This window comes from Oncorhynchus mykiss, chromosome 24 (assembly GCF_013265735.2).
Source record: "Oncorhynchus mykiss isolate Arlee chromosome 24, USDA_OmykA_1.1, whole genome shotgun sequence".
In the NCBI taxonomy this organism is placed as follows: domain Eukaryota; kingdom Metazoa; phylum Chordata; class Actinopteri; order Salmoniformes; family Salmonidae; genus Oncorhynchus; species Oncorhynchus mykiss.
The window spans coordinates 10,711,188-10,722,110 of NC_048588.1; the positions used below are offsets into that span (position 1 = coordinate 10,711,188).

General features: G+C 42.0%; 1 protein-coding gene across 2 annotated transcripts; it reads right to left on the reverse strand.

Annotated features, from left to right (window-relative positions):
- Positions 1–146: 146 nt before the first annotated feature.
- Positions 147–8,924, reverse strand: LOC110503727 (gastrula zinc finger protein XlCGF26.1). Of its 2 annotated transcripts, none has more exons than XM_036961710.1 (4): positions 8,776–8,924; positions 4,996–5,260; positions 4,786–4,868; positions 147–1,909 (listed from the first exon to the last, which is right to left on the reverse strand). In XM_036961710.1, exons 2-4 carry the CDS (start codon positions 5,237–5,239, stop codon positions 500–502), a joined length of 1,737 nt encoding a protein of 578 aa, XP_036817605.1. In that variant the 5' UTR covers positions 5,240–5,260; positions 8,776–8,924; the 3' UTR covers positions 147–499. The 2 variants fall into 2 exon arrangements, with proteins under 2 accessions (XP_036817605.1, XP_021437889.1); XM_021582214.2 differs by having other exon boundaries at positions 8,496–8,814.
- Positions 8,925–10,923: the final 1,999 nt, after the last annotated feature.

Sequence of the window (10,923 nt, forward strand, 5' to 3'; positions counted from 1 at the left end):
CAGTCTCATCCGAGCCACTTCATACAAGGCGCCATAGAGGGACACCAACCCATAGGCACTCGATCATTTGCATTAATGTTATGTTGCAGCTGTTAGAGGGACTATATGCACGGATAGCAACAAACACACACACACCAACAAAGGACTCATTTCAGGAGTTTTATTTACCATTGGCACACAAATACGAGATAACAGTAATAAAAGGTACACAAGACAAGAAAGGTTACAGATGTACATCCTTCTCAAATAAATTAGGCTCTGCTTCATTGAACAGTTACTGGACCACCAGCCAATCCACTCAAAGTATTTCTACTCCACAAAGGCAACTGGTTATACAAAATTAAATACTTTGAAAAAAAGGCTTTTTTGGCAACCAATCTAATCAGTACACTTCTTATGTTAGTATGCCACTCACTGACCTATAAATGCATTTTTAATGCCGAGACAATTGTTCAAACCAAGTGTGGTCCATCGCAATAAGAGGCTATGCCTATTGGTTTTAGACATAGTAGCACTTGTGATCTTTCAGATTCCTCAGGTAGGAAAAACTCTTCCCGCATTTGTCGCACATGAATAATTTCTCCCCTGTGTGGATTTGTTTGTGGGCTTTGAGGCTGTTGCCCTGGTTGAAGCTCCTCCCACAGAGGTCACAGCTAAAAGGCTTCTCTCCAGTGTGTATCCGCTGGTGCCTGTTGAGGTTCCCAGTGTTGCTGAAACATTTCCCACACGTTTCACAGCTGAAAGGTTTCTCCCCAGTATGGACTGCCTGGTGGGTTTTCAGGCTGCTGTGTTGAGTGAACATCCTTCCACACACGTCACAGGTGAACGGTCTCTCCCCAGTGTGAGTTTTCATGTGTATGTTCAGGTAGCTGACCGACTGGAAGCTCTTGTTGCATAGGCCACAGCTGTGCGGCTTCTCCATAGTATGGAGTTGCTGGTGCGATTTGAGGTGAGTGAATGAACTGAGACTACTACCGCACACTGAGCAAATACAAGGCATCTCTGCTGTGTGAGCCTGAAGGTGTGTTTTGAGAGAGTTGACGCAAGCCAGTACTGTCCCGCACACCACACAGAGGAAGGCGTTCTCTCCTGCGTGGGTTCTTTGGTGCATTTTCAGAGCACTTCTTTGAATGAAACACTTTCCACACGTCTCACAGGTAAATGGCCTCTCTCCTGTGTGGATCCGCTGGTGTCCTTTCAGAGTGTCTGCCTGGTTGAAGCTTTTCCCGCACGTATCGCAACGGAACGGTTTCTCACCGGTGTGTATACGCTGGTGCCTGTGGAGATTTCCTGGTATGCTGAAACTCTTCTTGCAGATCTCACAGCTGTATTTCCTCTCTCCTGTGTGGACGATCTGGTGCATCTTGAGACCGTGGGCCCGGTTAAAGCTCTTGCCACATTCGTCACAGCGGAACGGTCTCAACCCTGCATGGAGTCTCTGGTGATTCTTGAGTAGCTGCTTTAAGGTGAAAGCTTTACCACAATCGCCACAGGTGTGTGGTCTCTCTCCTGTGTGAAGCAGTTGGTGTGCATCCAAACTGCGTTTAAAGGAAAAACCTCTGCCGCACTGTTTGCAGTTAAATGGTTTCTCCGCTGCTGCATGGATCGCCTGGTGAGCTTTCAGCTGGATCAGTTTGCTGAATGTCTTCCTGCAGTGCTTGCAGCTAAGATGGTTCTCCTTTTTGGGCCTTGCCTGACGAGCCCCAGTGATCTTTGGCTTTCTCAAATGCTTTGGCCCTGCGGCGCCACCTCTGTCCTTTGGGTCCTCTGAGGGGTTCTCTGGGTCACTCAACTCCTGGGCGTGGCTCTCTAAAAAAGAACTTGGGTCTGAGGTGCTACTGTACAAGTAATCTTCTAAGCCTTCTTCTTTGATAATAACTGACTCGATCGTTTCCTCCATGTTGGAGTGCTGAGATGAGAGGGAAAGTGATTTAATGGAACGCAGGTTTAGAGACCCATCTATTTCTATCTACAGTACCAATCAAAAGTTTGGACACACCTACTCATTCAAGGGTATTTCTTTATTTGTACTATTTTCTACATTGATTTCTTCACTATTATTCTACAAGCTATGAACTAACACATATGGAATTATGTAGTAACCAAAAAGTGTTAAACAAACCCAAATATACTTTATATTTGATATTCTTCAAAGTAGCCACCCTTTGCCTTGATGACAGCTTTGCACACTCTTGGCATTCTCTCAACCAGCTTCATGAGGACCCTGGAATGTATTTCAATTAACAGTTGTGCCTTGTTAAAAGTTCATTGTGGAATTTCTTTCCTTCTTAATGCATTTGAGCCAATAAGTTGTGTTGTGACAAGGTAGGGGTGATATACATAAGATGGCCCTATTTGGTAAAAGACCAAGTCCATATTATGGCAAGAACAGCTCAAATAAGCAAAGAGAAACGACAGTCCAACATTACTTTAAGATTTGAAGGTCAGTCAATGCGGAAAATTTCAAGAACTTTTAAAGTTTCTTCAAGTGCAGTCGCAAAAAACATCAAGTGCTATGATGAAACTGGCTCCCATGAGGACCACTGGAGAGCTGCATCAGATGACCTGACCTCCACAATCACCCGATCTCAACCCAATTGAGATGGTTTGGGATGAGTTGGACCGCAGAGTGAAGGAAAAGCAGCCAACAAGTGCTCAGCATGTGGGAACTCCTTCTAGACTCTTGGAAAAGCATTGCAGGTGAAGCCGGTTGAGAGAATGCCAAGAGTATGCAAAGCTGTTATCAAGGCAAAGGGTGACTAATTTGAAGAATCTCAAATATATTTTGATTTGTTTTACACTTTATTGGTTACTACATGATTCCATAGGTGTTATTTTATAGTTTTGATGTCTTCACTATTATTCTACAATGTAGAAAATAGTAAAATAAAGAAAAACCTTTGAATGAGTAGGTGTGTCAAAACGTTTCACTGGTACTGCATATCTATACCTACAGTGGGGCAAAAAAGTATTTAGTCAGCCACTAATTGTGCAAGTTCTCCCACTTAAAAAGATGAGAGAGGCCTGTAATTTTCATCATAGGTACACTTCAACTATGACAGACAAAATGAGAAAAAAAATCCAGAGAATCACATTGTAGGATTTTTAATGAATTTATTTGCAAATTATGGTGGAAAATAAGTATTTGGTCAATAACAAAAGTTTATCTCAATACTTTGTTATATACCCTTTGTTGGCAATGGCAGAGGTCAAACGTTTTCTGTAAGTCTTCACAAGGTTTTCACACACTGTTGCTGGTATTTTGGCCCATTCCTCCATGCAGATCTCCTCTAGAGCAGTGATGTTTTGGGGCTGTTGCTGGGAAACACGGACTTTCAACTCCCTTCAAAGATTTTCTATGGGGTTGAGATCTGGAGACTGGCTAGGCCACTCCAGGACCTTGAAATGCTTCTTACGAAACCACTCCTTTGTTGCGGTGTGTTTGGGATCATTGTCATGCTGAAAAACCCAGCCACGTTTCATCTTCAATGCCCTTGCTGATGGAAGGAGGTTTTCACTCAAAATCTCACGATACATGGCCCCATTCATTCTTTCCTTTACACGGATCAGTCGTCCTTGTCCCTTTGCAGAAAAACAGCCCCAAAGCATGATGTTTCCACCCCCATGCTTCACAGTAGGTATGGTGTTCTTTGGATGCAACTCAGCATTCTTTGTCCTCCAAACACGACGAGTTGAGTTTTTACCAAAAAGTTATATTTTGGTTTCATCTGACCATATGACATTCTCCCAATCTTCTTCTGGATCATCCAAATGCTCTCTAGCAAACTTCAGACGGGCCTGGACATGTACTGGCTTAAGCAGGGGGACACGTCTGGCACTGCAGGATTTGAGTCCCTGGCGGCGTAGTGTGTTACTGATGGTAGGCTTTGTTACTTTTGTCCCAGCTCTCTGCAGGTCATTCACTAGGTCCCCCCGTGTGGTTCTGGGATTTTTGCTCACCGTTCTTGTGATCATTTTGACCCCACGGGGTGAGATCTTGCGTGGAGCCCCAGATCGAGGGAGATTATCAGTGATCTTGTATAACTTCCATTTCCTAATAATTGCTCCCACAATTGATTTCTTCAAACCAAGCTGCTTACCTATTGCAGATTCAGTCTTCCCAGCCTGGTGCAGGTCTACAATTTTGTTTCTGGTGTCCTTTGACAGCTCTTTGGTCTTGGCCATAGTGGAGTTTGGAGTGTGACTGTTTGAGGTTGTGGACAGGTGTCTTTTATACTGATAACAAGTTCAAACAGTTGCCATTAATACAGGTAACGAGTGGAGGACAGAGGAGCCTCTTAAAGAAGAAGTTACAGGTCTGTGAGAGCCAGAAATCTTGCTTGTTTGTAGGTGACCAAATACTTATTTTCCACCATATTTTGCAAATAAATTCATTAAAAATCCTACAATGTGATTTTCTGGATGTTTTTTTTCTCATTTTGTTTGTCATAGTTGAAGTGTACCTATGACGAAAATTACAGGCCTCTCTCCCACTTAAAAAGATGAGAACTTGCACAATTGGTGGCTGACTAAATACTTTTTTGCCCCACTGTATATATCCATATAATATCATAAAACAACAGAAATCTTCACAAAGGGATAAAATGCTTATTGTACTCACTTCCAATAATTAAATACAATTGTTAACTACCTGGTACCAAATGGTGTATAATGATACAGACAAGTAAATAGGTTATTACGTTCTGTACCCCCCTAGTAATTCCAGACAGCTTTCCAAGATCTAAACTTCCCACAGAATATTGTCAGTTAGGCAAATAAGCCTACCTCGTTTACAGTTGAGGGAAGTCTCCCTTTCCACAGGTGGAGGATGGGGGATCGTTTCACTTCTGCATCACCAGCGCATACGCCTGAAAAAGATGGCAGTCAAAATCAAAAAGGTTTAAATTTAATTCAAAAGCACTGCTTTTAGTAACAGTGTACCAAAGCACTCTAAAACCATATTGATGGCCTATCTGAAATAATGCCAACTCTCACCTGGGTGTGTGCCTTTTAACTGGTGGATGATCTTGACTTCACTGCAGCAGCCATTGGCTGATGTGTTCTCTTGTCCTCCACTCCCCTCTAAGACAGTCCTCAGTTTGGTCTCAACCGCATCTAGCCTCTTCTTCAAGTCCTCATTCTCAGTTTGACTCCGAGACACTTCCAGATGCAGAATGGAGGAGCACTCGTTGAATAGCTTGCAGATTTGGTCCACAGCCTCCTTTGCCAGTATCTCCATGAATGAGGTCAACTGGGTCAACTGAGTGAAATTAACATAAGCAAGTTTAGGGCATACAGAACAAACTTCAGTTTACTTAACTAGCTAGCTTCCATTATAAACGTCTCTGACAAGTATTTCTGTCGTTTATGATAAATGCTTGCAGATCTAAATTATACAAACGTGTTTCCAGTTGAGCCAACCCTGTGGTAAGTACTAGCGTAATGTATTAGCTAAATTAACCAGACATAGAACACATACCCTAGGTCAGGGATGGGTAGCCTAAAAACCCAAAGCTGAATTTCATTTAATTGAGCATTTGGATCAGGAAGGTTTCCTCCCGACCTCTACAAGCCAGAATGTTGAATGAAATTATATTTTAACATTACCGGTTGTCTGTGCGGTTGGTCCTTTTGCAGGTAGGAATGTGAGACAATATATCCACAGGAAGGTATAATTAAATCAACTTTTCAAAGCGCTGGTAGTGTGTTAAGATTTCTATCACATGAAGCATGCGCAGAATGTGTAAACACATTCATGAGCTTGGCAAGTATGCATGCATTATATTATCATCTAGTGCTCATACATCAGGTGATAGACATCTGAACGCACTACCAGCGCTTTGAAAAGTTGATTTAATTATACCTTCCTCTGGATATATTGTCACACATTCCTACCTGCAAAAGGACCAACCACACAGACAACTGGTAAAGTTCAAATGTAATTTTATTTCACATTCCGGCTTGTAGAGGTTGTGAGAGGAAACGTTGCTGATCCAAACGCTCATTTACGCCCGATGCTGATATAATGAAATTCAAATGTCAGGTCTCCAGGCTAAGGCAGGGCCGGCACCAGAACCAATCAGTTGTCGGGCATTTCATTTCCATAGGGGGCATGTTGTTTTTTCATGGGACCTCCTAGAACCATTGGGCCTTGAGGGACCCCCCCCCTTCAAGCTAATGAGCAGTCAGAATGACTGCAACATTCTAGCAGTGTAATTAATACATTTCATATCCCCAATTCAAAAAGAATCATTTGGTTGTGTCCATGAAGGTCTTAGGTAACAGAATGAACACATTTTGTTTTCAAATAACACAAAAGCATTTATTGGTTTGTTACTGTAGGATACATTTCAACACTAAATTAAATAATTAAAAACACACAAGGGTTCAATCAATTGTACATGGAGTGCCTTTGTTATAACTATGAAAAAGAAAGCATGTGTTGGAATGAAAGTAACAGATAACTTATTAGAACCTAATAAAAATACCCCAACCACCGAGACGCACTGCCAGCAACATATGCGGTGGAATGATGAAAACATCAGTAGCCTAAACATCATTATAAGCGTCAGGTGTGCTTGATAAATATGGAACATCTGCACAAAAGCAATAATGGCTTTTTAATGAATATATGTGTTGATATGACAGCAGTCAAAAATAGTCAATTATTGTCAGCTCGTGCATACATGGTGTGCTTCTTCACGCAATGGCATCAGTTAAAGCATGCACATAAACAACGAAAGCTGATGAGTTTGTTGCAAATGTTTTTTTAGGGACTGCTCTCCGTTACAACGTTTTGTGCTGATAATCAGATGTCATCAAGATTAATTTCTTCCCCACCATCAGTCATTTTCATTCAGATTTGGTAGCAACGCTTAACACAGCATGTCCATCCATTTGTCTTGATCTTCTTGCCATTGTAAATGATGCACGCCCTCACTGACTGTTTACCCCAAGTAGGCCAGAGTAGACTGATAGGACTGCTTGGATTCGGTGGACTGATTATAATTAGAATAGAGCAATACAATAGAATGGCCCGCCCTGATCTTCATTCACAATTGGTGATTACATAATTATGTGTCCGTGTCCTCTCAATCACCGATTCTCCCCATCATACTTTACTTCATTTATTTGATCTGTTGTGATAAGTGTGAAATTAGTTTTGGTATAGTTTAGGTTCAGTTGAGGCAATTATCTGGGCGATTATCAACTGGACATGGCACCTTCAACTATTGGGAGGGGCGCAGGCCCTACCGTCGGGAGGAGAGGCACCCTAAAACTGGTTATAATACCAGTTCTGTTTGTGAACAATGACAGTGTGTTTAATAGACTTAAGGAATAGTCAAGGATGGAGAGGGGCATGACTTTAAAAATGTATTGTGGGAAGCATGTGGAAGGCTACCTGAAGCGTTTGACCCAACAATTTAAAGGCAATGCAACCAAATACTAATTGAGTGCATGTCAACTTCTGACCCAGTTGGAATGTGATGAAAGAAATAAAAGCTGAAATAGATCACTCTATCATTCTGACATTTCACAATCTTAAAATAAAAATAAAGTGGTGATCCTAACTGACAGGGACAGTTAGGATCACAGCCTTAGACCACTGCGCCGCCCGGGATGGGATGCCTAACTGTATAATTTTTGTCCAAAAGGAAAAGGCATGCTGTCGCAAAAGGTTAGCATCTACAGTTATTTGACAAAGATACTGTAGATCAAATGAAGACGGCCGCATCATCGGCGTGACATAAAGGCGTCGCTCTCTGACCAAATTTGGTGTCCTATAGGATATATATAGGATATATACACCCTTAATGATATAGTGAAGTCTGGTTACGTTCTAGGATCTCTGAGGAATACATATGAATGTGATTTGACTGGTTGAAACAACATTTAGGGTTAGATTTTCACAGATTATTTTCTTTGCAAATTGAACGAGTGGAAATACAAACTCGATGCTACATGGACCTTTTTAGGATATGAAAAATGATTTTATCTAACAAAACGACACTTAATGTTATCTCTGTGTCGGAGGATACACCGTGCACCTGGCAACCTTGGCTAGCGCGCACTGCGCCCGGCCCCCCACAGGAGTCGCTGGTGCGCGATGAGACAAGGACATCCCTACCGACCAAGCCCTCCCTAACCTGGACGACGCTAGGCCAATTGTTACGACAGAGCCTAGGCTATGGTATAATGATTCTCTACAAACAAGCAAGTATAGTCTATACTTAATTGTTTTGGTACAAACTAAAACTAGGCGAACTATGAAATGGCGGAGCGATTTCAGCATAGCGCATAACCAAACGGAACGAAATGGGTAGGTCTCTTCTTGAATTTGTCCAATAGAAACTCTTGTATGTGTTTTCCGTTTGGAGTAAACGGTTTCGGCGTAATGGTTGCGCCCCAGAGTGGAGTGGAGGCTGCTACGTCGGTGCAATTAAATAGCGGACTAGTTTACAAAATGCCTTACTTTACATAATCAGCAGATATACCTGTTCGTTTGGGGCTTCACTCGCGTTATCTCCCGTTGTTGGCACTTCAGACGAGGCAGAACCCTCGATAACTTTGCTAATTTCTGTAACAGTCGCTCTAACCATTATCTCCAAAATGGAGTCAATCTGTCCTTGCAAAACTGACATTTTTGTCAAAATCACAACGCACTTACAAATCTTCGTAAATACGCGCTATTGGCCAAGTTGGCCTAGCGCTATGTCACGTTAACTACAAAATAAGTGTAGCTAGTGCTGTTAGCAGTGTTGTTGTCCGACTGACCTGAAACAACTCGACCGGAATAGGTCACATGTTCTTCCGGGTCGAGGTATGGGTTTTCATTGGTTTCCACTAGTTACTGCAACCACAAAGTCAGAGTGACTATATCATAAAAATTCATTAAAACAAACATTTGCTTTTTGGTCTTAATTTAATAAGTTTAAAAACCCAAGAAGATAAATTGTACAAATGGGCGGGGTTTATGACTTTGTGGCTGTTGTGTGTCGTGACAACCGTTTTTAGTCTTTCAAAATAAAAGTAACTTTGTTTTAACTTATAAATTAGCTATATGGGAAAGAGTGATGTTTGGTGGCAAATGTACTGGTAGATTGTGATTATTGTGTTACAGAAAAATAATTCGTACACTACAAAAATCGCAGAAATCATTACAAACAAATGCATCAAAAAGTCATCAGTCATCGCCAACGGAAATGTTTATTTTGACATAAGTGAAATGTACTTGCACATCCAAAGAATCCAGGGATTGCTTTGCAGGTGTGTAGGGAATGTTAATGTAGGTATGTTAGGGACAGATCGAAATTTACTGGGGGTGGGGGGGTGGGATTGTCCAACCCAAGATGTCATTAAAAAAATTATGCACCCCCCTCCCCAACATTAACATTTTTTTTCACATGAGCCTCCCATTGTACTGTAAAATAAATGGAACACCCTCCCCCTTCATAGAAATAACTCAAAACAATGTTTACGACCAAAATTAACAATAACTGTAGCTACCATGTCTTTATAAATGTGGATATAACATGCTTTCGTGGCACTGTCAATGCCACACAGGGCTAGGGGCTTGAAGGTTGAGGGTTCGCTGACCACCGCAGACGAGACTCTCCCTGCCTGTTTTATTACTTCACGATCAGAGCCGGCTAGAGACAATGATCAGCTAGGGGGAAATCAGATGTACATTTTGATGCCATATTTATAATTCTATAAAACCTATGCAACAAATTTTCCAACCAACAGGTTTCTGTGCCAATGCACCACTCAACCAATAAACAAAGTATACCGGCTACTTAGAGCACTTAAATATCATGGCTTGCATTTTAAACACCAAAATAAATAGATTATGTCAATCTCAACAAACGGAAAATACATCCCTCCCTACCTTGTAGGCTTACCCAGTATTGAAGGCTTGGCTTGACAATCTCCGAATGTCTTTAAACGTGGTGTTTTGTAACAGATGTCTCTTTTCATTCATCAGTTGGCTGCTGCACAGTTTGGATTGATTGATTCATTTTATTTGTCAGTTAAAATAATACATACAGTGCATTCAGAAAGGATTCAGACCCCTTGACTTTTTCAAAATGTTGTTACATTACAGCCTTATTCTAAAATGGATTAAATCGTCGTCCCCCCCCCGTCCCCCGTCCCCCCCATCAATCTACACACAATAACACATAATGACAAAGCAAATACAGATTTTTTTGACATTTTTGCAAATATATTACAAGTAAAAAACTGAAACATCACATTAACATGAGTATTCACAACCTTTACTCAATACTTTGTTGAAGCACCTTTGGCAGCAATTACAGCCTAGGGGCTTCTTGTGTATGACGCTACAAGCTTGGCACACCTGCATTTGGGGAGTTTCTTCCATTCTTCTCTGCTGATCCTCTCAAGCTCTGTCAAGTTGGATGGGGAGCATCGCTGCACAGCTATTTGCAGGTCTCTCCAGAGATTTCCGATCAGGTTCAAGTTCGGGCTCTGGCTGGGCCACTCATGGACATTCAGAGACTTGTCCCATAGTCACTCGTGTATTGTCTTGGCTGTGTGCTTAGGGTCATTGTCCTGTTGGAAGGTGAACCTTCACCCCAATCTGAGGTCCTGAGCAATCTGGAGCCGGTTTTCATCAAGGATCTCTCTGTACATTGCTCGGTTCATCTTTCCCTCAATCCTGACTAGTCTCCCAGTCTCTGCTGCTGAAAAACGTCCACACAGCATGATGCTGCCACCACCATGCTTCACCGTAGAGATGTCGCCAGGTTTCCTCCAGATGTGACGCTTGGCATTCAGGCAAAATAGTTCCATCTTGGTTTCACCAGACCAGAGAATACAGAGGTCCGAGTCCTTTAGGTGCCTTTAGGCAAACTCCAAGTGGGCTTCATGTGCCTTTTACTGAGGAGCGGCTTCCGCCTG

Coding starts and splice junctions, on each gene's coding strand:
- LOC110503727 (XM_021582214.2), bottom strand. CDS start 8,642: ATGTCAGTTTTGCAAGGACAGATTGACTCCATTTTGGAGATAATGGTT. Junction 4,869..4,995: donor GTTAAAAGGCACACACCCAG/GTGAGAGTTGGC, acceptor CATCTTTTTCAG/GCGTATGCGCTGGTGATGCA. Junction 1,910..4,785: donor TTCCCTCAACTGTAAACGAG/GTAGGCTTATTT, acceptor CTCTCATCTCAG/CACTCCAACATGGAGGAAAC.